Below are 27,085 nucleotides of genomic sequence, written 5' to 3' on the forward strand. Positions count from 1 at the left end.
AAAGTCCTCTCTCACCAGTGTGTGATAAGTTTGCTTCTATTGAGTTCAGCTTCCACAGAACAAACCCTTTCAGATTTATCAGCAGAGGTGCAGCCCTAATCAGAGCATATAATTTACTCTTGTACAACATTTAGGAGATAGACCTTTCGAAGGATAAGAACTGTTCCCTATTTCAGTGATCTCATACTTCGGACTTGCTCCACCACCTAAATCAACGGGAGGGCTTTCCGTTGACTTCAACAGGATTTAGATCAGGACTTTTACTTGGAATGTAGCCATCCATTTCTTCAGGATAAGTGTCTCCTTCTCAAGTGACTTAGAATGTCTATTCACCAAATTCAGTTCATGTCATAGGCATATATTTGGTCATCAAATCTACTAGATTTAAGACACACGTCACAATGCATCAGTCAACAGCACTTAGAGGAAAAAGTGCTGCTTTCCCACAATCAAGGAAATCTGTAAAAATAATTGATCTAAAAACACTAGGAACAATTTAAAATAATTACATGGACTACTGCACTGTTTTATACCATATTCTAGTACAGTAGACCCAGGGCTCACTCTAGTTTCATTCCTCCTCCTGCTGCTTCAAGCTGGACCTCTGACTCTAATGGTCTTTGTATTAAGCAAGTCTCTGTAGCACAACAACCCCTCCTATCTCTGTTAAAAAGAGTTAGGAAGGCAATTTACAAGTATTAAATAGCAGGAGAAGCCAAAGCTAGCGCAAAAAAAGTGGTGGGTTAGAAGATTTAGGAATGCCATTAAGTTTCTACTTATACTAGCATTATTAGATATCAAAAGGCCTAAGTCATTATTTGCCTCATGCAATTATTAATTTTCCCATGTAAAGGGGATTCTGTGAAACGAGCCGTAACGCATTATGGAACACTGCGGGTATTACGAAAGCTCCCAATTAAACTATAGTCCCCTCATTGAGAGGTGGTTTAACTCTGATCTGCTTTGAGATAAAATTTGGTGAAGACAGACTTTTAATCAGTCGATATTTCTGCAGATACCTCTTATTAAAAAAGGTAGACAGTATGAGATGGGTCCAAGACACCGGTTACAAGGTCTCCAAAATTATAAGCAGCTGAAAGTCAACAATACTTTTGGAGGATTATTCGTGAAAAGAGCACTCAAGTGCATGTTTTCTGGGCTACACAGGACAGGTTACCTTTCCTTATTTGTGCATTTGGAAATGCACATGGCAGAGAGGCACTGCTGGCACACATCACACACCACACAGCAAAAACACTAACCCAGGAACCTATCCTTGCAACAAAGCCCATTGCCAACTCTGTCCACGTATCTATTCGAGGGACACCATCATAGGACCTAATCATATCAGCCATGCCATCAGGGGCTCATTCACCTGCACATCTACCAATGTGATATATGCCATGTGCCAGCAATGCCCCTCTGCCATGTACATTGGCCAAACCAGACAGTCTCTACGCAAAAGAATAAATGGACACAAATCAGACGTCAAGAATTATAACATTCAAAAGCCAGTCGGAGAACACTTCAACCTCTCTGGTCACTCAATTACAGACCTAAAAGTCGCAATTCTCCAACAACAAAAACAGACTCCAACAAGAAACTGCAGAACTGGAATTAATTTGCAAATTGGACACCATTAAATGAGGCTTGAATAAAGACTGGGAGCGGATGTCTCACTACACAAAGTAAAAACTATTTCCCCATGCTAATTTTTCCCCCTACTGTTACTCAAAACTTCTTGTCAACTGTTTGAAATGGGCCATCCTGATTATCACTACAAAAGTTTTTTCTCCTACTGATAATAGCCCACCTTAATTGATTAATCTCGTTAGAGTTGGTATAGCAATACCCATTTTTTCCATGTTGTTTGTGTGTGTGTGTGTGTGTGTGTGTGTGTGTATATATACACACACACACCCCTTTCTATTGTATTTTCCACTGCATGCATCCGATGAAGTGGGTTTTAGCCCATGAAAGCTTATGCCCAAATAAATTTGTTAGTCTCTAAGGTGTCACAAGTACTCCTCGTTCTTTTTGCTGATACAGACGAACACGGCTACCACTCTACAACCTCATAGGTGATCATAGGACAGTATAGTGATGAGGCCACATAAGTACTTAGATACCAGATAATCCTAAGGACTCTGGTTCAAGCCCTACCAATCATTCTACTCCACCAAGATATTAAAGGTGGTTACTTTCATAATTTGTGTGCACTTATTCCCACATGTTCATTAAGTCTTCTAAAATCACTACCTTCCAGTATAGCGTATAGTATAGTGTTTTCTGTTTCTGGTTTCCTTATGTTGTGAGCTATACATTCACCACTTTCGACAATCTTCCCTCTGGACCGCTCTACAATTCTTATGTCCCAAAATAGAACCTCATGTATCCACTTTTATGTCTCAACTCATCACAATGTAGTCCCATTCTACGTACATCATTACTGATTTAGACATATTCCACTTGGTCATTTTGACAAATATTATCTAAGAATGTCACTTGTCTCTTGCATTGCATTTCAAAAAGGGAACAAATCTCTCTCACGCACATGCACACACTTACTTCAGAGTTAAGTGACAGATCTGACCAGGTTAAAGTCAGCATTATCATTGTGTACATAAAAATACATGCTCTCTTTTTTTTGCAAATCCTTGCTTCAGTAACAATCAAATTTTTATTCTCTTTCTACAAAATGTCACATGATGTCACAATAATTAAAGGACTCTCACCCAACGTCCGTAAGTGGTGGTTTGTCCCGGCCCCTCTTGTAGCAAAGAAAAAGCTCTGGACTTTTAAGACTCCCATAGTTCAAGTTGGCTTGAAGGGCTGTGGGGGTGGCTTCAACACAGGTGTAACCCTCAGGCACCGTTTCACCAGCTGACTTGATGATGACTGCTAGGTCTGTAATTGGAGCCTTTGGACCAGCTGACTTTGTTTCAAAGCGGTTTACTTCTTGGTCCAGAGAGGTCGAAGTATCAGTGAGTCCTGCCACTACAAAGTAGTCGGCCACTCTTGGACCTTTGTCTTCTATCATGGTGGCCTCTGTACTTCCTGAAAAAGAAAAAAAAGTGAACAGGTTGACAACTTTCACATGAGCCAAGATTACAGAAACAAGAGTGTTTTAAAATTAATTTTAGTAAATCAAGCATTTATATAATCCCAAAAATTACATGAAAGATGTAGGGCAACTCCCAGGATTAATACTCTCAAAGGTTCATACTACTCAGTGAAATACAATATTGTACATATTGGAGTTTCTAGTTATGTCATCAAAAGGTGAGTTTGGGTATAAAGATCAATGAACAAATGAACTAAGAAACTTGATAGTAGATACTTTAAGAATTCCTCTGGTTAGGAGCTGGAAGGACACAAACAAAGAGGGCTCAGTTGGCATTTGTCAACTTTGCCCACCCTTAAATCCTCTCAGGTCATCAATTCATTCAGGTACCTACAATGCATCTACTCCAGTTAAAATGTATATTCTTCATTGCTAGTGTCCTTAAGGCTAATCCATGGCCATACATTAAAAAGCTGTATTGTTCCCTTTTACACATTTGGCTTCAGTGTCACATTGCTATGCACAAAGAAAGCAATACAAGTTCTGTGCTTACTACAGTATCTTTTGCACACTTCATTTTATTTCAGAGTTGAGAAATAACACTGCAGCCTTCACGCCTTTGCCTAGCAATTTGAACATCTGGAATTGATTTTACACAACTGTGTATCCATCGTCATATTCCATCAGCATATGTCACCACTCAGCTGCACATTCCAGGCCTGGAATAACCTATTGTCCTGCAGCATAGGATGAACACGTCTCTCTTTTGGAATAATGAAGTGCAATTTCATAATGGTGAGAAAACTAGCTGCTAGCCTGCATTTAAAAATCCTGGGTCCATTGAATGATTAGCTTGTCAGATATTAGGAAATTCCTACTTTTGCTCAGAAACAAGAAGAGACTTTTTGTAACTAACTTACTACCCATCACCATATCATGCTCTTGTGGGAGCCCCACAAACCTACCGAAACGTACCATTGCTCCAGCAGAACTCCTAGGCCCAGCCAGCTATATCCGAGCTACAGCCCTAAAAGAGTGCCGAAGCTCGACTTCTGCCTGCACACATTAGCAGATCCATCACTAGAGAGATTCCTGGATACCCAAGAGTGATTGGAAGATCTAGGTGTGTTGGATAAATACAGGGACAGACACGGAAGTTGAAATTCTTCACATGGGGAAAAAACCCTCTTCATTCTCAGGGTTGTTAAGGTTCTTATGAAATCTGTTTGCAATTTCAGTAACACTTTCAGCTCTAAGACCATCCAAGTCCTCTTCTTCACAATCACAAGTAATACAAAGCTAACTGAGTGGGGAAGCAGACAGACACTGTTCCTTCTGTTGATGGCACCATAGGATTTAAATCCAAGATCCCCCCAGACACCCATCTACCCACTACCTCATATACAGATACGAGGAACGTAGTCAGGCAGCTGGGGGGGAGAGCAGAGTAGACAGTATAACCACCCCTTTAAAACACAATCATTCACATAGGACATGTCTGATGTTGCAGCACAATACAAAGCCAAAGATTCAGACATTTACATCAGCTTCACAGTATCTGTTATGGCACAGATGAGGTACACTTATTTGCTCATCTGCATTTTAGGCTTAGCCACCCTGTAGAATAAAATAAAAGTGCAGTAATAATTAAGCAAGAACAGGTAAAACATCTTAGCACTCCCCAGGACACAAAAACATTCCAATTAAAAAGTATTGTGTTAACATGATGTCAGACAGACATCGTATCTGTAGATGAGGTAGTGGGTAGATGGATGTCTGGGGGGGATCTTGGTGGATCTGCTAATGTGTGCAGGCAGAAGTCCAGCTTCGGCACTCTTTTAGGGCTGTAGCTCGGATATAGCTGGCTGGGCCTAGGAGTTCTGCTGGAGCAATGGCACGGCTTTGGTAGGTTTGTGGGGCTCCCACAAGAGCATGATATGGTGATGGGTAGTAAGTTAGTTACAAAAAGTCTCTTGAGAATCCCCAAGTCTGACAGTGATTGCAGGGACACTAGACCTGCTGGTGCAAGGTGAAGCATCCATCCACCTTCATGTGATTTGCTCTCCTCCTTCAGGTCCAATCCTACTCCCAATGAAGTCAAGTTTTAAATTATTTTCCTCTTTTTGTTTTTTTTTTTTTGTTTTTTTTTACAAATTTTACAATTTTCTTTGCTTTCAGGGGGCATTGTTTTCTTCTCTTTCGGGTACATTTTTGAGTTTCCCTACTTCATCTGATAGGAGGTGAGATGGTCAGGTGGCATAAGTTGATGGCAACTAGTTTCAGAATTCTGAGCAAGTAGACTATTGAAACAGAGAAATTTGCACATTATTCAAATCCCTACACTCTGGTCACTGATAACCATTCAGCAGAGTACAGGGATTCTTTGAACATCCTGTATTGTTTATTATTGAAAAATATTCGGTACTATGATTATAGTAGTCAGACACCCACAAACCAGAGTGCAGGGAATTGAACAAGTGTGAAACAAGCATAATGGTGATGCTTTTGTAACTCTGTAGCAGCCCTGTGCTCTTAACGGCTGAGTCGGCGCAATTTTTTTGTAGTTGTTACTATCCAAGACTTCCAACACTGTATGGGCCAACTTTCTATTGTCTTTAAATACAAGAGCCTTCATCCTCCAGAAGCCTGAGATAGTCCCACAAAGTCTCTCTCAAACTTGTAAGGTACCGCTTAAGTGTTCTCAAACCTCTCTACACGAGACACACCCGGCTACAGAGCTCATAGCCAAGAGGTTTTGCCATCAATTCCAGTTGGTCATGCAGTCCATCTGAAGGAAACCTATGACAACATGAAACAACTTTTGAGGTGCATAAACTATGACCAACATCAGTGGCAGTTTTGTGACTATTTGAAGGTTGTTGCTCTCTTGCTTGGTCTGCAGACTGGATACACAAAGTACTGCTGTTTTCTCTGCGAATGGGATAGTCGTGCAAGAGATTCCCACTACATCAAGAAAGATTGGCCACTCCGACAGTCATTGGAGCCTGGGAGGAAAAGTGTTCAGCATCCACCATTTGTTGAATCAAGGAAGATTTTGTTACCACCCTTACACATCAAGCTGGGTCTGATGAAGAACTTTGTCAAGGCCATTGACGAAACACAAGCAGCTTTCAAGTACCTCCGTGGAAAGTTTCCAAGGTTAAGTGAAACTAAGATAAAGGAAGGTGTCTTTGTTGGTCCTCAGATTCGTGAACTTCTTCGAGACGATGCATTTGACCATGCACTGCGTGGCAAGGAAAAGACGGCATGGAAAGCCTTCCAATTAGTGGCAATACATTTTCTCGGAAACAACAAGGCAGACAATTACAGGTTGTTGGTGGAAAACCTCCTCAAGGCATACAAAAGCCTTGGTTGCAACATGTCACTAAAGATACATTTTTTGCACTCTCATCTAGATTTTTTTCCACCGAACTGTGGAGCAGTGAGCGACGAGCATGGTGAGCGATTTCATCAGGACATTGCAACAATGGAGAAACGCTATCAGGGCAAATGGAGCCCATCAATGTTTGCAGACTATTGCTGGACAGTGACAAGAGATGCTCCATTTACATAAAAAAAATACATAATAAATAGCACATTTTATCTCTGAAGCAGACGACTTCTCAAAAATTGTAGACCAGTGTAATTTAAACATAAAACGTTTCCCCCCAAACAATCCTCTCTATATTTGCTGTGTAAGTTTATCTAACACACGGCAACTTTTTTTTTTGCATGCTACCACATGTAAGTCAGTACAAAAAGACAATAAAATGCTTAGATAACATTATGGCAGTAGTTTAGTATTGCTCATCAAGTTCAATCTACATACAAGCATTTGGAAAAAGGAACGCTCTTCTCCCACTCTCCATCCCCTGCCCAACATGGCTAGAGTAATTTCTAGATCTTCAACATTAAAAACAAGATATTACTTTGCTATGATCTCATGCCAATAGGAAGAAATAAACACAACCAACATTAAACAGAACAGGACACACCTGATTCATCTGCAGTACTTTAGGGAGACGGCAGACACAGGATGTTGGGATAGATAGATAAATATAAAAATGCTAATATACATCTTCACAGTTTAGCATTTTACAAAGACGACCACCTTTTAAGTGACTACTAGATCTTTTATTTTCAGTGCTTTGAGAAGCTAGTAGTACTGGCTTAGCCAGACAATCCATTTACAAGGTTTTACCAGTGCACCTTAGGCCTGGTCTACACTATAAGTTTAATTCGAATTTAGCAGCGTATGGGGAGGTACTGGATCGGATCGCTATATGGGGAGAGGATTCAGTGCTAGCAGAACTTCGTTTGAAAAGACGAAACGCCAAAACTTTTGAAAAAAAATCTCCAAGGGCATGATGGAGAGAGGTCACAATAGGGACTCAGAGCAGTGCCACTTGAAAGTCAAGGAGCTCAGACAAGCCTATCAGAAAACAAAGGAGGCAAACGGTCGCTCCGGGTCAGAGCCACAGACATGCTGCTTCTACGCTGAGCTGCATGCAATGTATAACCGCCACCACTACCCCACCTCTGACCGTGGATTCCCAGGCGGGGGTAATCTCATCAGCCACACCTGAGGATTCTGCGGACGGGGAAGAGGAGGAGGAGGACGACGAGCTTGAGGAGAGCACACAGCACTCAGTTCTCCCCAACGGGCAGGATCTTTTTCTCAGCCTGACTTGAAGTACCCTCCCAAGCCAGTACCCAAGACCATGACCCCATAGAAGGGATCTCAGGTGAGTTTACCTTTTAAAATATAAAACATGGTTTAAAAGCAAGCGGTTTTTAAATGATTAATTTGCCCTCAGGACTAGGGATGCATTCACGGCCAGTACACCTACTGGAAAAGTCTGTTAACGTGTCTGGGGATGGAGCGGAAATCCTCCAGGGACATCTCCATGAAGCTCTCCTGGAGGTACTCCAAAAGCCTTTGCAGAAGGTTTCTGGGCAGTGCAGCCTTATTCCGTCCTCCATGGTAGGACACTTGACCATGCCATGCTAGTAGCAAGTAATCTGGTATCATTGCATGACAAAGCCTAGCAGCGTATGGTCCCAGTGTTTGCTGGCATTCAAGCAACATCCGTTCTTTATCTCGCTGTGTAATCCTCCGGAGAGTGATATCGCTCATGGTAACCTGGTTGAAATATGGGAATTTAATTAAGGGGACAGAGGTGGCCCTTCCTACTGGGCTGTTTGCCTGTGGCTGAAAAGAAATCCTTCCCTGTAGTAAGCCAAGCGGGGGGGGGGGGGGGGATTTGATACTAAGCTTTTCACATACGGCTAGCAGGGATCTTCCCTGATACCAGCCAGCGGTGGGAGGAGGGATAAAGCGATCATCCCAGAGAATTGGATGGGGGGGTTAAGTTTGTTTTCTGCTGCTGAAGGTTAACAGGAAAACTGCAGCACTCAACGGGCTTTGCTTGTTATGTGGGAAAGGAGAACGCAGAAGCCGAAAGACAATGGCTTACCATGGCCGCATGCAAGCCGAATTCTGTTGCCTGGACCTGCGTCTGTGATCTCTAGCAGCAAAGCCACAGGCACTCAATATTAAGAGGCAAAATGAGACCTTGCACAGAAATCACATGTGCTATGTAATGTGAATAGTGTTGTTCACCGTGAAAGAGTATAAGCATTGTTCTGTAAAATGTTTCCTTTTTTCCCTCCCTCCAACAGCCGCAAATTTTTCAAGCCTCCCTCCTCCGTCCCGAAGGCTATCTCAGATAAGGCATCGGAAAAAGAGGACGCGAGACGAGATGTTCACGGAAATCATGGAATCCACCCGCAATGAAAGAGCTCATCTGAATGAGTGGAAGGACACGGTTTCAAAGTATAGGAAAGATGCCAGTGAACGTGAGGACAGGAGGGACCAATGTGAGGACATGAGGGTTGCTCAAGATGAGAGGTGGCGGCAGGAAGATCAGAGGAGGCAGAATGCAATGCTGGGGCTGCAGCGTGAGCAAACAGACACGCTCCAGCGTCAGGTGGAGCTTCAGGAACGGCAGCAGGATCACAGACTGGTGCTACAGCCCCTGTATAACCCCCCTTCCCCATGTTCCATAGCCTCCTCACCCAGACGTGTAAGAACGCGGGGGGGGGGGGGGGAGGCTCCATGCGCCCTCCCACTCCACCCCAGTGGACAGCCCAAGTAAAAGGCTGTAATTATTTTAACCTTTTTTTAGTGGCCTTTTCCCTCCCTCCGATCCTCCTCCCAACCCCCACCCAGGCTACCTTGTCAGTTCTCTCCCTCTTTTTATAATCAATTAATAAAGAATACATGATTTTTAAACGATAGTGACTTTATTTCCTTTGAAAGCACGCTGTGATCAAAGGGGGAGGGTGGGTTGCCTACGGAGAATGAGTCAATAAAGGGGGCGGGTTTTCATCGAGAAACAAACAGAACTGTCACACGGTAGCCTGGCCAGTGATGAAACTGGTTTTCAAAGCTTCTCTGATGCGCCGCGCTTCCTGGTGTGCTCTTCTAATCGCCCTGGTGTCTGGCTGCGCATAATCAGCAGCCAGGTGATTTGCCTCAGCCTCCCACCCCGCCATAAACGTCTCCCCCTTACTCTCACAGAGATTGTGGAGCACACAGCAAGCAGCAATAACAATGGGGATATTGGTTTGGCTGAGGTCTGAGCGACTCAGTAAAGTGCGCCAGAAACCTTTTAAACGGCCAAATGCACATTCCACCACCATTCTGTACTTGCTCAGCCTGTAGTTTAACAGCTCCTGACTCCTGTCCACGCTGCCTGTGTACGGCTTCATGAGCCATGGCATTAACGGGTAGGCTGGGTTCCCTAAGGATAACTATAGGCATTTCAACATCCCCAACGGTTATTTTCTGGTCCGGGAAGTAAGTCCCTTGCTGCAGCCGTTTAAACAGCGTAGTGTTCCTGAAGACGCGAGCATCATGAACCCTTCCCGGCCAGTCCAAGTTGATGTTCGTGAAACATCCCCTGTGATCCACCAGTGCTTGCAGCACCATTGAAAAGTAACCCTTGCGGTTTATGTACTGGGTACCCTAGTGTTCTGGTGCCAAGATAGGGATATGGGTTCTATCTATCGCCCCACCACAGTTAGGGAATCCCATTGCAGCAAAGCCATCCACTATGACCTGCACATTTCCCAGAGTTACTACCTTTTGTAGCAGCAGCTCAATGATTGCTTTTGCTACTTGCATGACAGCAGCCCCCACAGTAGATTTGCCCACTCCAAATTGATTCCCGACTGACCGGTAGCTGTCTGGCATTGCAAGCTTCCACAGGGCTATCGCCACTCACTTCTCAACTGTGCTCTCATCCTGGTATTCTGGCGCTTCAGAGCAGGGGAAAGCAAGTCACAAAGTTCCATGAAAGTGCCCTTACGCATGCGAAAGTTTTGCAGCCACTGGGAATCGTCCCACACCTGCAACACTATGCGGTCCCACCAGTCTGTGCTTGTTTCCCAGGCCCAGAATCGGCATTCCACGGATAGAACCTGCCCCATCAACAACATGATCTCCAAAGCGCCGGGACCCGCGGTTTGAGAGAATTCTGTGTCTGTGTCCATGTCCATGTCCATGTCCATATCACTCTCACCACCGCGGTGCCGTCGCCGCCTCCTCGCCTCGTTTTTCTGGTCTTTGTTCAGCATAAACTGCACGATAACGCACGAGGTGTTTACAATGTTCATAACTGCTGTCTTGAGCGGAGCGGGCTCCATGCTTGCCATGGTATGGCGTCTGCTGTGTTCACCCAGGAAAAAAAGATGTGAAACGGTTGTCTGCTGTTGCTTTCATGGAGGGAGGAGTGAGGCTGTACCCAGAACCACCTGCGACAATGTTTTTTGCCCCATCAGGCACTGGGATCTCAACCCAAAATTCCAATGGGCGGGGGAGACTGCGGGAACTATGGGATAGCTATGGGATAACTACCCACAGTGCAACACTCCGGAAATCGACGATAGCCCCGGTACATGGACACACACCGCCAAATTAATGTGCTTAGTGTGGCCGCATACATTCAACTTTATACAATCTGTTTCCAAAATACAAATTCTGTAAATTCGGATTAATCCCATAGTGTAGACACACCATTAGTCAGAGTCAAAAAACTGGCTATCCTTATCCTGCAACTCTTCAGAGCAAAGGCTGCCAAGTGAGACAAATTATGACACACACACACACACCCACCCTTTAAAACGGATATCCCCAAGCAGAGTATTCCTATATATAATCAGACACATATAGACCAATACAAGAAAAAATATATGGGGCAGCACTGTTTGCGTGTAATGGCTTAAGTCTTTACTTTATAAAATTTGTATTTTGGGTTAAAAAAAAAAAAAACATACACATTACCAAACCTTCTGCGATATGCTACATGTTCAGACAATTAAATTTCACATCTTCTCAATGCAAGCAACATTTAAAAATCCGTATTTTAAGTCTACTTTCAGAGGACAGAAAGCAGGGAAGGTCAAAGTGAGAAATGTTTGCTAAAGAGCAACAATGTTCTCAACTCTAACAATTTTATGGCAAATCTCACAATATTTGGTGCTCTTAAAGCTGTAGATCCTCAAGTCATGTGATCACCAGAGTTAGTCAGAAACTTTAGGGAACAAAGTGTTTCACTGAACCCACCCTCACTCGCTCATTTTCATTGGTCTGGGGCAGGGGGTGCAGGCTCCGGCTAGGATTGCAGGCTCTGGGGTGGGGCTGGAGATGAGGTGTTCAGAGTGTGTGTGGGGGGGGAGTTCTGGACAAAGGCCAAAGGGGTCGGCGTGTGTGTGTGGGGGGGGGGGGCTCAGGGCTGGAGCAGGAGGTTGGGGCACGGAAGGGGATGAGGACTCTGGGCGGCGCTTACCTCAGGCGGCTCCTGGGAAGCAGCCAGCATGTCCCACCAGCTCCTAGGTGGAGGCATGGCCAAGTGGCTATGGGCGCTGCCCCCGCAGCTCCCATTGATGGAATGAGTAGCAGAGTGAAGGGGAAACGTGCTCTGCCCTGATGACTGATATAGTACACACATGCTGTGTTGTCTGTCATGATCTTGATGGATTTGTTTTTCAGTAGGGCAAGAAAGTGGAGGTAAGCATTTCTGACCATCCCTAATCCCAACAGACTGATGTGCAAGCACTCTCCTGTTGTGAGCATTTGCTGGGATTGTGAGCGGACACAAATGTGTTCCCCATCCTAAGAGGGAAGGGTCTGATGTAAGGCTCTCAAACAATTTAAGAAATTAATTGGGATTAATCACAATTTTAATCGCACTGTTAAACAAGAATAGAATGGTATTTAAATATTTTGGATGTTTTTCTGCATTTTCAAATATATTGGTTTAAATTACAATACAAGAATATAAAGCATACAGTGCTCACTTAATATATTAAATATTTGCGCAAAGATAAACAAAAGATAGTATTTTTCTATTCACCTCAGAGACTGCACTACAGTACTTATCTATCATGAAAGTGCAATTTATAAATGTAGATTTTTTTTAACATAGCTGCACTCAAAAACAAAACAATGAAAAGCTTTAGAACCTACAATTCAGTAAGTTCTACTACTTCTTCAGCCAATCACTAGACAAACAGGTTTGTTTACATTTGTGGGAGATAATGCTGCCCGCTTATTTACAATGTCACCTGAAAGTGAAAACAGGCATTCACATAGCACTGTTGTAACTGGCATTGCAAGGTATTTATGTGCCAGATATCTAAACATTTGTATGTACACTTTGTATTCTGTGTTGTAACTGAAATAAATATTTTTGGATGTTTATTATATATTTTCAAAAATATTGATAATACATTTAAATTGCTATTCTATTATTGTTTAACAGTGTGACTAAAGCAGCAATTAATCAAGACTAATTTTTTAAGCTAGTTAATTTATGTTGTGTTTAATCACTTGAGTTAACAGTGATTGACAGCCCTAATCTGATGTTAATGTCACTATAGGGGGATTCTGGTTTAACAGAATTCCAGCACAATATTTGGATGGATTCATCCACAACGTAAGTGACTGTAGGACCCAACTGAGCACAGATACCTGCTTTCTAAGACTGTTTGCTGGGTATACAAACAATCCAAAGCCATCCAGGGAGACACTGAAGATAAAATCTGGTGTTTTGGGTCACAAAAACACAAGCTGCCATGTGTCCCAGCAGTTGCAGACATGTCCTTGCTGGAACTTGAGGGCTGAACTGCACTCTTTGTATAAGGTTCTTTAAAGCAAGGAACCTGTCAAGAGAAAGACAAGTTCTACCCATTATCAAATCCAAAAGTGCTCCTATAAATAATTCATTGTGTAGGGATAAAGATCAATTTCTCGAGATTTATCTGCAGGCCTAGACATCGGAATAGTGAAGCTGTTGTATGAACAACTGACCATACCTCCTGACATGACTGATCCTTGAGGGGGCCAGTCAAAGATAGTTATTCCTAGATGAAGGAGGTAGGCAGCTCTGACCTCCATGATTTTTAGAACACTTTTCAGGCAGAAGACAGGCTGAAGGGTAGGAACCCAATACCTGTTATGATAGTGATTGTGAGAGGGAATCACTATGTGGAGGTATGCATCTTTGAGGTCAAGGGTCACAAACCGGTTCCCTAATTCCAAGGAGGAAATTATAGCTGCTAGGGACATAGTGTATTTCAGGAATCTGACATGCTTGTTCAATTGTCTGAGATCTGGTATCAGCCTCCAACCCACATTTTTTCATTGTTCTCAGAAAATATCTTGAATAGAACCCTTTTCACCTGTGTTGAAGTGGGACTGGCTCTATGGCTTCTAGACTTAAGAGTGCTGAAATCTCTTGTGTCAGCAATTGCTCATGAGAGGGGTCCCTGAAGAAGAACAGGGAAGGAGGTTAGAAGGGCATGATAATGTTAAATTGGATAGTATAATGCAAAGTAATCGCATCCAATACTCATTTGTCTGATGTTATAGCCTGCCATGCTTGATAGATATAGATATAGATATATAGATGAGAGAGAGATGTCCAAAATGCAAACAGTGGGGTATGTTGTGAAGCTGATAAAACCTGGTCATTGGGTGGTCTGGAATCTCAACCAAACCATCAGAAGTGGCATTTGGATGATGTTGAAGGATGGGATGAAGCAGTCAAGATTGCAGATTCCTTAGGAAAATCTCAACTCTCTCTTAGCCAGTGGCTCTGGTGGCCTGAAATTGAGCAGGGCAGGATCTGTGTGCCAAATGAGACCTTCAAAGCTTCCTTTTATTTGCAGGCATGTATCTCCCTAAAGGCCTAAGTGTTGCCCTAGAGTCCTTTAGGGCATGACACAAGTCATCCGGTGAATCTGTGAAAAAGCTTCTGGCCATCGAAAGGTAAATCTTCCACAGTCAAATGTACCTCTTGTGGAAACCTGGACAACTGAAGCCAGGAAGCTCACATCATCACTACTGTGGTGGAAACAGACCTGGCTACAGTATCCACTGCATCAAGTGAAGCCTGCAGTGAAGGTTTTGCCAACAGCTGGCCTTTCTTTATTATGGTGCTTAACTATTCTTGATGATGTTCTGGTGGTAAATGGTCAATAGAAGCATTAAACTTCTCGTAGTTCAGGTAATTGTATTTTGACATTAGTGCCTGGTGGATAGCCATCTTGAAGTGTTGCTGATGAATAGCTCTTAGGACCAAAACAGGTCCATATGTTTCTGGTCCTCATTACAAGAGGTGGCTTTTGGGGTATTTTACCTGTCCCTTTCATTGACTGTATCCACAACCAGAGAGTTTGGTGCTAGATGAGAAAATAAAAACACAAAATCCCTAGCTGTGATCCCTGGTAGTGTTTTTTTGTTTGTTTATGTTTTTAAATCAACCCTCTTGCATGTGGGGGGACCTCTGCTGGAATTTGCCAAATAGACTTGGCTGGCTCCAGGATGGCTTCATTAATTGGCAGTGCCCTGTACTGAGAAAGAGACATGAAATATGTCCAAGAGTTTGTGATGGGAATCCTTGACTTCAAGGGGAATCTGCAGGATATCAGTGACCCACTTCATCAGGTTCTGGAATTGTGTAAAGTTATTAGCTAACGATGGCAGCAGTAGCATGACTGCATCATCCAGTGATGACAATGAAATGTTTGTGAGGTAGGCTGTAAGCCTACTTGTCTGCCCTTGCCTCTTGCTTTTCAAAAGGTCTCCTCTGACTCAGTATGGGGAGGAGGAGAGATAGACAGCACTGGGGAAGAGGTATTCTGTGTTCCCTGTGGGACTGAATTGAGGTCCCTCAAAACTGCTGGCAGCACATTGCCCACGGATCCTAGGTAAGGACAATGAGGGAGACCATAAGGCTTGGGGGGGAACAAATCCAAAGCTGGTCATCCCAAATGTTGGAAGGCAGGGGTCTACTATCCTACCTTGGTTGCATCTGCAACAGGGAATAACTACTCCTGGAATAAATTGGAGATACATGAACAGAAGTTCAGAGTCTGAATTAGAATGCTCCTCCACATATTGTATCAGAGGTGACAACTCCTCCACATGGATAGTTGAAGATGGAGAAGAAGATCTCCCAGAAACATAAGCATCAGTGACCAGTCAACCTAGATACTGAGAGGTGTCCAGAGACTGCAAGGAGTAGCGATCCTGTGGTACTGGAAGCATAACAGAACTTGGTACCAGCACCAATGGTGTGCAAAGGCTGTTGTGTGAGGCACAGATGGGGTTGAGGATTCCATTGAACCCAGTCTCTTGCTAACAGTAGTCTTCGGTACCAAGCCTTTACCGCTGAGATATGGGACTTAACTGAAGTCTTCGCATGCTTCTTGGTACTTGTCGTACTCGGGAGCCTCACCAGCACTCCTCTAGGGGCCGGAGGTATCTGGTGAATGGATCTCCTTTGATGAGGAACTCTGTTTTGCTCCTCTTATCCCCTTCCTTATACTTGGAGTGGGAAGCTCTTGGTACTAGCAGTTATCAGTACCTCACTCAAGGAAAGTGTTTGAGACTGGACTTCTGGTGCGGTCTTTCCCTTCCTTGCAAGCTCTCGATGACGGGCCACTGACAAACGTGGAGAGTCCCTGTACAACAAGTTCTCTGTATCCAAAACCTATTTTAAGGCTTGCTCCATCATTAATAGTCTATGCTTAATTTATCTGTTTTTAATGGGATCTTCCCCTAAAAAGAAGAGCAGATTTTACACTTGCTGGGCATCAGTCTCCCAAGCAACAAATGCAGTGGGAGTGTTCATCACTAGCAGGAATTACTTCGACAAGTGAGGCACCTTTTAATTCCCAGATGGTGACAGTGATTGTGAATTGCTCAGGCTGATTACAGAGGCTACAAAAACAGAAAAGCCAATAATAATGGTAATTTTTCAACTATCTCCATATTTACAAGGACATGTCACCTCAGGATGGGATGCAGAGATAAAAGTTCTAGATACCATGAATGGCCGCTTCTTGAAGCAGCTAGTCCTGGAACCCACAAGGAGAGTGGCAATTGTCAGTTTAGTCTTAAGTAGACTACAGGATCTGGTTCAGGAGGTGAATGTAGCTGAACAGCTTGATAATAGTGACCATAATGTAATTAAATTTAAGATCCTTGTATGAGGGGAATAGCAAAGAAACCCACTACAGTAGCATTTAACCTCAAAAAGGGGGAACTATATTAAAAAAAAGGGGGGAATCTAGTTAAATGGAGAGGAATGGGCACAAGTGAAATGTCTGCAAGCTGTATGGAAACTATTTAAAAACATCATAATAGAGGCTATGGCTAACCAGTGTAAAAAAGACAATTAGAGGCAAAATGGCATTCTTTAAAAATTGGAAGTCAAATTCCACTGAGGAAAATAGAAAGGAACATAAACTCTGAAAAGTCAAGTGTAATTGGGGAGGCCAAAAGAGAATTTGAAGCGCAATTAGCAAAAACTAGCAGCAGAAAATATTTGAAGAGCATCAGAAGCAGAAAGCCTGCAAAACCATCAGTGGGGCCAATGGATGATCAAGGTGGTAAAAGAGCATTCAGGGAAGATAAGACTGTTGTGGAGAAGCTAAATGAATCTTTCCCCGCCCCATCAGTTTTCACTGAAGAGGATGTGAGGACAGATTCCCAAATTGGAGCCATTCTTTTTTAGGTGACAAATTGGAGCTTTCAGGGTTGGGGGGCAGGAGAGGTTCGGGCTCCGGCCCGGCACCACTTACCTAAAGCGGCTCCGGGGTGGCAGCAGTGCACACAGGGGCCAGGGCAGGCTCCCTGCATGCCTGCCCTGTCCCCAGCCACTCCAGGAAGCGCTGCGGCCCCTGCGGGGGGGAGAAGGGGGAGAGGCGGCGGAGGGGCACCCAGGGCTCCCATGTTGATTTAAAGCATCCGGAGCCGGGGGCCCTTTTAAATCACCGCCCCAGGGCAACTGCTCCCTTTGCCCGCCGCCCATCGGAGGCTGCGGGGGAGGAGGACCAATGGGGCAGGGACATTAAAGCGCTGCAGGGCCCTTTGCCGTGGCAGCACTTTAACGTTGCTGTGCCCCCCCACTGACCGGAGGGGGTGCACAGGAACATTAAAGTGCTGCCGTGGCAAATGTCCCTGCCCCTTTTGCCTCCCGTCGGCAGCCCTGCCAGTAGGGTCCTTACCAGCAGGTCATGGGCCGGTGCGGGTTCTTACCGGTACGGAGTACTGGCCCCTACCGGCTCACTTTCACCCCTGCCCAGTGTTGAAGAATTCCTGTTCGGAGGGAAGATACCCGTTGTAAATAAGAACTGAATTAAAAAATATATATATAAAAAAATAAAAGTTGTGTTCAGTTATTGGTAGGGACCAGTTAGTGCTAAAATTTATTTTATACCATTGTCTTGAAAGAAAGTCTAGCCAACTGAACTGTATTTCCCTGTATGTGCAAACAATTACTAACCAGAACTACCACAGAAGGCTTGATCCTACAAAATTCTCGTATTAGTAAAGTTACACATGTGCATTAGTCCCATTGAACTAAACAAAACTAGAACTGTTCATGTAATTAATATTTGTTCTGCAGCTATGTTGCCTAACCCAGATACAGTTACAAGCATTTCAGTTCCAAATTGGGGACATGAGTCCACTCAAGTTTCCTCATCCTTCATTTAAAGAAATCATTCTGTGGTAGATTCTCTTAAGAAGTTTTCGCTGTGCTATCTGCAACACATGGTAAAGGAAGACTTCCTAGAGAATTTAAACAGATTTCCACAATGCAGAGCTAATATACTAGTAGCTATAGTGCTCTGGGCAGGTGCAAAGTCCTAAATAGATTTTGAGACCAACATTCCCTTTTGTATGTATGTGTACTACCAAAACTATCTCTAGCCCTGCTTAACTGAATTCTGAGTTCAACTCAGGAAACATTTACTTTACAGTATTCTATAAAGAAAAGGTAAGTTGCACTTAATTTCTCAATCAAGGTATAATTATATATAAAAAACTTAAATATACCTATCAAGAGCTTAAAATACATGAAAAAGCTTCATATTTTAAAAGGGACTTGGTCAAGATTAGTAGGCTAAGAACCACAATCTCCCTCCCAAAATGCTTTCCATCTGTTTTTATTTTCTAAAAATCTGGTAATAGGGGTGGGTGTAAGATAGATATATTCCTAGAGAAACCAGTATAAATACTGATACAATACAGATGTGGCATGTGTTTCTATTTACTGCACCTCATAGCAGGCATTGCAATTAGCTCTTCTAAATCACTCTTCTTGCTGTTAACGTCAATTGGCTGAACATGGAATTAAACACTAAATGCTCTGTCAGTCAATCTATGTCAAACTGTTTTTTGGTCCTCTTACTTAACTCTGACCATATCCTCCTAATAGTGGGGGGAAAAATTACACGTGACACACCTTCCAATGAGCAATTGGCAGTGAGGTAGCAATTATCTCAGGGTTATAGAACTATTTCAGTCAGGCAGCACGTAAAAGAGTATCTTCTGTATAATTTCTTTTCCTAAAAATGTATCTAAAATTTTTCCCCCTTACCTGGAGCTTTTTTCTCCCCCTTCCCCTTTTGTTATTAAAAGGGGTCACTTTTGTAAAGGGGCTTTTCACCCACATCTCATTTTATTTGTATCACTGGGATAATAGTGAATGAAGACAACCTAGTTATAGGTCTAATTAACCGCTACATTTTCTATCACGGCTTGCCCGATCATATAGCATAAATCTAGCAACAGATGGAATACATTAATGGATGACATATTAAAGTAAACTTGCCAAACAGTGTTAGAGGAAGAAGGGAGTGGGAAAGGAAATCTTATGGTAAACAAAACAGCATTACTCAGGCAACAAAGGTTTTATGTCTTTAAAGCAATACAGTGATAATCTGTGTGTATAAAGGTTGGTCTACATGGAGTTATTCAGGAATGGCTATTCCTGAGTAACTCCATGCGTAGACAGGCCCTTAGTGCAAGACTTGCTCACTTCAATCCTTAGTAAGCAGTGTTTATTCACCTGTTGCAATCTCCATACCGAAAAACAATAGATTATCAGAGGGGTAGCCGTGTTAGTCTGAATCTGTAAAAAGCAACAGAGGATCCTGTGGCACCTTTAAGACTAACAGAAGTATTGGGAGCATAAGCTTTCGTGGGTAAGGACCTCACTTCTTCAGATGCAAGTAATGGAAATCTCCAGAGGCAGGTATAAATCAGTATGGAGATAACGAGGTTAGTTCAATCAGGGAGGGTGAGGTGCTCTGCTAGCAGTTGAGGTGTGAACACCAAGGGAGGAGAAACTGCTTCTGTAGTTGGATAGCCATTCACAGTCTTTGTTTAATCCTGATCTGATGGTGTCAAATTTGCAAATGAACTGGAGCTCAGCAGTTTCTCTTTGGAGTCTGGTCCTGAAGTTTTTTTGCTATAAGATGGCCACCTTTACATCTGCTATTAAGTGGCCAGGGAGGTTGAAGTGTTCTCCTACAGGTTTTTGTATATTGCCATTCTTGATATCTGACTTGTGTCCATTTATCCTCTTGCGTAGTGACTGTCCAGTTTGGCCAATGTACATAGCAGAGGGGCATTGCTGGCATATGATGGCATATATAACATTGGTGGACGTGCAGGTGAATGAGCCGGTGATGTTGTAGCTGATCTGGTTAGGGCCTGTGATGGTGTTGCTGGTGTAGATATGTGGGCAGAGTTGGCATCAAGGTTTGTTGCATGGGTTGGTTCCTGAGTTAGAGTTGTTATGGTGCGGTGCGTGGTTGCTGGTGAGAATATGCTTAAGGTTGGCAGGTTGTCTGTGGGCGAGGACTGGCCTGCCTCCCAAGGTCTGTGAAAGTGAGGGATCATTGTCCAGGATGGGTTGTAGATCACTGATGATGCGTTGGAGAGGTTTAAGCTGAGGACTGTAGGTGATGGCCAGTGGAGTTCTGTTGGTTTCTCTTCTGGGCCTGTCTTGTAGCAGGCTTCTGGGTACACGTCTGGCTCTGTTGATTTGTTTCTTTATTTCCTTGTGTGGGTATCATAGTTTTGAGAATGCTTGATGAAGATCTTGTAGGTGTTGGTCTCTGTCTGAGGGGTTGGAGCAGATGCGGTTGTACCTCAGTGCTTGGCTGTAGACGATGGATCGTGTGGTGTGACTGGGGTGGAAGCTGGAGGCATGAAGGTTGGCATAGCGGTCGGTGGGTTTTTGGTATAGGGTGGTGTTAATGTGGCCATCGCTTATTTGTACGGTGGTGTCTAGGAAGTGGACCTCCCGTGTAGATTGGTCCAGGCTGAGGTTGATGGTGGGGTGGAAGCTGTTGAAATCATGGTGGAATTCTTCCAGGGTCTCCTTCCCATGGGTCCAGATGATGAAGATGTCATCAATATAGCGTAGGTAGAGAAGGGGCATGAGTGGACGAGAGCTGAGGAAGCGTTGTTCCAGGTCAGCCAGACGCTCCCAATACTTCTGTTAGTCTCAAAGGTGCCACAGGACCCTCTGTTGCTTTAGTCAGATTATGTCACTGCACGTGTGTCAAGAGTACAGTTTTGTTCAATTTATTCTTGCCAAAAGCCTTAACTCAGCAATTTATCCATAACTGAGGTTCTACCCACAAGGAACAAGTTGCAAGACACAAGTCTCTCTAAAAGAGAAACGAAAACATTACATTTCACTTTCAAATAATTCTGACAAGACCAGTTACATTAATGTTAGGAATTTCAGAAAAAAAAAAAAAAAACACCACACACACACACACACCTACCACTCGACCCTTGTTTAGGTTTTATTCTCATATTGGGGGGTGGAGGAAGAGGGAAATCAGGCTACAAAGTTTTCACTAAAATTGGGGAAAATATGTATTATTTATAAAACTCCCTATAAAAAGGAAAAAATAAATCAAAGATCAGTTATTGGCACTGCATTACATAGTCAGATTTGGCAACAAATTCTTTATTATACACATACTTCTTAGACCTTCTAAAACTTTAAACAAAAGCCTATTTATTCAGGCACAGGGAGATGAACCAGAATAATTTGATCCGGATGTTGTAGTGTGCATCAATGCATCCACTTTTAAAGTGATTTCTCAGTAATAATAGACAAGGGGGAAAAAAATCACAAGCATTCACACACAATGAAAAGTTAGGAATTGTCAGACCTGTGGTCCATCAAGACCAGTATCCTGTCTCCAACACTGATGCTTCAGAGGAAGGTGTAAAGTGCCCAAAAAAAGGAGAAACTAGTATTTCTTTGATGCAATCTTGTTTACTTACAAAGTACCTACACAGTATTCCATTTCCCTGAACACAGTAAGAATCAAAACAGCAGAAGATAATTTCTTTGCTTACTGCTCCAAGCCTCTTTCCAGACAGCACTTTACCAAAAATCTCTTAGCTTTTTTCTCAGGATCAAGTTACAAGCTCTCCCTCTAGGGCTTCCCTGTTGCCTTCTGACTGCTTCTGTGGCATTTCTGTTGCTTCTCGATTTGACTCTCACCCCACTCCATCAAACAATACCAAGGCCCCAAGAAGACCCATCCTCCCACATAGCTCAGATTCCTGACCGGCCTTCCATGTGGTCTGCGTTTTGGGTGATGACTCCTATTGTTTCAGCTATCTATTCCATAAAGAGGCTTAACTTGTTTTTACATTTATCCCAAATGAAGACTGACCATTACATCCACCAGCTTCAACAAGGTTTCACTCAGGTATTCCTTAAGGTACTGTTGTATCCCTGACAACCGTATTGTAGAAGTCAGCTGTACAAAACTAAAAATGACTGGGAAAAAAAAAAAAAAAAAAAAAATTTCCATTCAACGTGTGCTTATCTACTTCAGTATTCACAATGTACCAGACAAGTGATGAACTCGTATAAAAACAAAAGTTAAGCAAAACTTGCACTACTCAGTCTGTGGAAGAATTTCAAGACAACAAAAAATTTGCAGACAGGATTAATGCTGCTTTTTATAGGTATCTCCCATATAGCTAACTCTTTTTAAATCAATTAAATTGGTTTTGGATACTGAGCACTTTTGAAAACATGGCCCTCCGTGGGGGGTGCAAATAGGGGCACAGCTCTCCCCTCTCCCAAAATCAGCGAGGGCACAGAACTCCTCTGGGGCCGGGTCAGGAGATGATCACTCCACTGGCCCCGGGGCCGTAGCACAGGAGGGTTGGAGAGGAGAAGGAGAGCCAACTCCACAGAGTGTAGCAGGAAGAGCCAGCTTCTCTGTCCCTGGGCCAGGGTGGGAGAGGAAAGATCCTCCAGCCCTGAGGCAGTGGGGGCGGGGGTGGGAGATCCAGCTTGGAGATTGGTCCTGCTTTGAGCTGGGGGTTGGACTAGAGGATCTCCTAAAGTCCCTTCCAACCTTGGTATTCTATGGGGGAGAGCAAGGTCCGCCAGCTCCGGGGCCACAGGGGAATGGAGAGAGCAATAGTAAGCTAAGCTGGCACCGGGGAGAGGCAGCTCCTCCGGCTGCGGGCGGGCACAGGAAGTGCCCCTTCAGAAGCGGCCAAATTTGTATACTTGTGCACACCCCGATGGCCCTAACCTCCTACTGTATGCCACAGTTTTTCTGAGTAAGGTAATAAACGAAACTGAGCTCTGTGAGCCCTATATTGACATGCAAAGAGGGAGTGTGCTTGTCAACTGAATTGGCTTAACAAGATTGAAAAGCCCATCAAGTTACAGGTTGATATGTTGGAAGCAGTGGGCAGTGTTGCCAACTAGGGTGACCAGACGTCCCGATATTTACTTGTTTGTCCCGCGTCCCAACCGATGTTCAGTCGGGATATTGGACAAACAAGCAATTTTGCCCTCCGCTCCGGCACACAGGTGGAGCCCGGAGGGGCTCTCACCCTCCCACCCCCGCCCCTCCTTCCCCAATTGGATCCCTCCCCAAATCCCCGCCCTGGCCCCGCCCCCAGCCCCACCCCTCACTGCCCCATTGGATCCCTCCCCAAATCCTCACCCTGGCCCCGCCTCTTCCCCAAGGACGCCGCATTCCTCCTCCCTCCCAGGCTTGTGCTGATCAGCTGTTTGGTGGCACAAGCCTGGAGGGAGAGGGTGGTCCCCAGCACTCACCCTGCGAACTGCTCCAGTCCAGCTTCTCCAGGAAGGTGAGCACGGCCCGGCAGAGTTCCTGCAGCGGCTCCCTCTGCCCGAGCCCCCGGCAGAAGGCGAGGCAGGCCTGGGCCTCCTGCGCCGCACCCACGGCTCACGGAGTGGCCCGGCTGGGAGGGCGGCCGGGAAGCGAGCCAGGCTGCCCCGGGGATCTAGCGCAGCAGGTGGGCTTGGCAGCTCCGGGCCGGGGCATGCTCAGTTATTGCGGCCACCATAGAGTCAGGTTGAGACAGGGCTGTGCCGCCTAGCGGGGGGGTGGGAGGGGCCCGCTTCGGCAGCTTTTTTTTTTCCCTCCACCCCCCCCCCCAATCCCAATATTTCATCTTTATCATCTGGTCACCCTATTGCCAACCCAATGAGTTTTCCATGAGTCTCAGTTATTATTTTCCTTAAAGCCCCAACTCCTTGAGCCAAGTGGATATGTGATGATTTCAACCTTCATTCCTAAAAAAAAGTAAGTTTCTCGTCCTCGGGGCTCCAAAATGTGACCCCAATGCACCCTAAAGGCCCAAAAAGCGGAAGGCAAATAAAAAGACCAAATTTCATTATTTTAGAGCCACTCATGATTTTTGAACATTTGGGGTTGGCTACAACAGATGGCACATCTTCAAACATGTTATCTCGATAGGATTTTGCAGTCACGGTAAGCTAACCTTATTGAGCTAACACACCCTTTTTATTTGTCAAAACAGTGCCTTTGCCTAGTCTACACTAGCAAAGGTTATCCAGTTGTACTGGACTATACTGACAAACACTCCTAGTGTAATGCAAATTATACCTGCAAAAGTTGTTTTGCAAGTATAGTTTATACCAGTTTAGTGTGTGAAATAAGATATACCAGCAAAAGAACTTTTATGCTGGTATAACTGCATCTACACAAGGCTTTTGCAGACACAAGTGTAAAAAAAAACCAAAAATTAAAAAGCACACCTCACACTTCTAAGCCAGAAGAGGTTTCTAGTGCAGACCAAGCCTTCATGTATAAACACTATAGAAAAATTTGTAGAGGGAGCTGTGAGAGGAGGAGGGAATATGACAATGTTCTTTAGAGACTAGAAAACATCCTTTATACCATTGGTTCCCAAACTGGGGGGTGGGGGGGGCATGAAGAAATTCCAAGGGGGTACAAGGCTACCTGGCCCTTGAGCTCCTGGCCGGGGAAGCTAGCCCCTGGCCCCTGCCCGCCTGTCCCCCCTGCCCTGCAGCTAAGCTGCCACGTGGGCAGCACAGCTTGCGCCCGCCCACCTCCCAGGCTTTCCAATAAGCCAGTCCTGCCACTCTGAGCGGCCTTGTAAGGGGGCGGGGAGAGGGGGGATTGGATAAGGGGCAGGATGTCCTGGGGGGCAGTCAGGGGACAGGGAGTGGTTGGATTGGGCGGAGGTTCTGGGGGGTGGTGGTCAGGAGACAGGGAGCGGGGGGGGGGGGTTTGGATAGGCGTGGGAGTCCCGGGGGGGCCTATAAGGGGGTAGGGGTGTGGATAGGGGTTTGGGCAGTCAGGGGACAAGGATCGGGGGGGTGGTTGGACAATGGTAAAGGAGAGATGGGGAGCGTGAGGGTTTCTCGAAAATTAAAAAGGGGGCGTGATGCTGAAGTTTGGGAACCACTGCTTTATACCAAACCAACTCTTAAAAATTGATGAGAGCTTTTCAAAATTTACCCCAATGTCTATATTTACCCTACCTGTTTTATACCTTAGTCATCTTGACTAAGATCAGTGACAATTCTTGTGCCATAAGACTGTACCAGGGTGATGTATGAGTTTTAGATGCTGGACTCAACCTTAGGTGACAAAATTAAAGACCAAATCTCTACTGCAGTTTTTGCATAGGTCAAAGCCTGGACTGCTGGTTATAGCAGTGAAGGTTGCTATCTCAAAACGGCACAGATTTCCACTCTAGAAGGCAAAAATAGCAGATTAATCAAGCTGGCAAAAGACAGACTAATAGACCCCTTAATGAGATCTGTGACTGTATAGACCACATGTGAGTGTATTCTCAGAAGAATTTCAGGAGTTGGTCAATACTCCAGAGGTTTTCAAAGCAATGGTGGATCAGAAGGGAAAAAAAGCCTATACCAAAGTTATAAGAGCTTTTACAATTTTTTAATGGCTATAGAACTGCAGAACAGTTTTATTTTAAACTAGGAGCAAGTTTGGTGCTTATAAAGGTGAAAGATTAATACTGGATTAAACTAGACAGCACAGTTGTCTAAGGAAATTTGGACAGCGCCATCCCAATCTTGGTTTGGGAAACACCCCACTATTAGGCCTCTTGAGCAGAGATTTACCTGCAGCATCAAGTTTGTGGTTTTGTTTAGCTGGTTTGGTTTTTCTTCCTTTAAACTACTGTTGCTGTGTGAAAACCCTCCACCCTCACACACAAGAAAGGGAAAACTAAACCAGATAAGAGGAGAATAGGGCAATTTACCACACACAAAATGAATTAATTTTAAACATATTTTTTCTCTAAACCTGTTTCCTACAATTTAAAAATAAAGAATTTCCAAAGCTCAACTTAAGTTTACATAGCATGCCCCACTCAATATAAACCAGTTCTCTTCAGAAAAACCATAGCAGATCAGCCTTAAAGACATAGTTGTTAAGGGGATGGAAGGGGGATGTGTAGCAACTTCACTGCTACTTACCAGGTTCAAAGCACCCCTCCTTGCCCAAATTAAATTAAATTTGAGTTACATCTGTGTTCTAGATACATTTCCTCATCTGTATAATACAGCCTTGATAAAGAGGGTAAAGGCAATTATATTTACACTAGGTGCTTACATTTTCCTTTACCTCAGCTACCTTTCTGAAGTGATAGAATTAGAATATAACTACTCCCTTCAAATCACAGAATAAGTATTTTCTAAAAACCACCAAAAATGTGTTTTTAAGTTCATTTTCATGACAGCTAATGTCCAGAAACTTATTTCACTGGAGCTGCTCCCCTGCCTAATTGAAAGACACAGAACTGGAATCAAACGTGTTCCCCACTAGCTGAGCAGCATTACAGAACTTTTTTGCATTTAAAGAATTTATGCAAGCTAATTCTAGAAGTTTTATTGCTGTACTTTGTGTAGTTCTGAAACTAAAGTAATTTTGACAGTTTTTACTAAGTCATTGTAAAAATAAAGATAGCAATTTTTATTTGATGACTGTGAGGTCAGGTGATAGTTCTTATCTTAAGCAGCAACATTCTCTGCACAACAAAAACGATGTGTACTGCTGTTCCTCTTCCAAATTTAGGAAAGATACTCAAGCTGCCAGAGGTAACAGTGTTCACACCAGTACATTTTTCCATTAGTATAATAGGCTATGAAGGTAGCTTGTCTATGAACAAAGAGTTTATCCAGTACACTCAAGGATTTGCTATTCCATCTGCACCACCTGCTACAAAGTCAAGGAAAGGAAAGGATGAGAAAATGCACACAAATATGTAGTATACTGCATTTCTCATGTGTTTACCAAAACAGCCAATTTGCCAGGGGCTAGAGGTAATTACACCCC

General features: G+C 43.9%; 1 protein-coding gene across 7 annotated transcripts in view; it reads right to left on the reverse strand.

Moving 5' to 3' along the window:
• DENND4C (DENN domain containing 4C) overlaps positions 1-27,085 on the reverse strand; it is a 108,949-nt gene that overhangs the window by 65,900 nt on the left and 15,964 nt on the right. For all 7 annotated transcript variants that reach the window (XM_005297682.4, XM_065549458.1, XM_005297681.4 and 4 more), the window contains exon 2: positions 2,736-3,057. In XM_005297682.4, coding sequence (XP_005297739.1) covers positions 2,736-3,040 — 305 coding nt within the window. In that variant the 5' untranslated portion in view covers positions 3,041-3,057. The remainder of the gene's footprint in view (positions 1-2,735; positions 3,058-27,085) is intronic.

This window comes from Chrysemys picta, chromosome 6, assembly GCF_011386835.1.
Source record: "Chrysemys picta bellii isolate R12L10 chromosome 6, ASM1138683v2, whole genome shotgun sequence".
NCBI classification, from domain to species: Eukaryota; Metazoa; Chordata; order Testudines; family Emydidae; genus Chrysemys; species Chrysemys picta.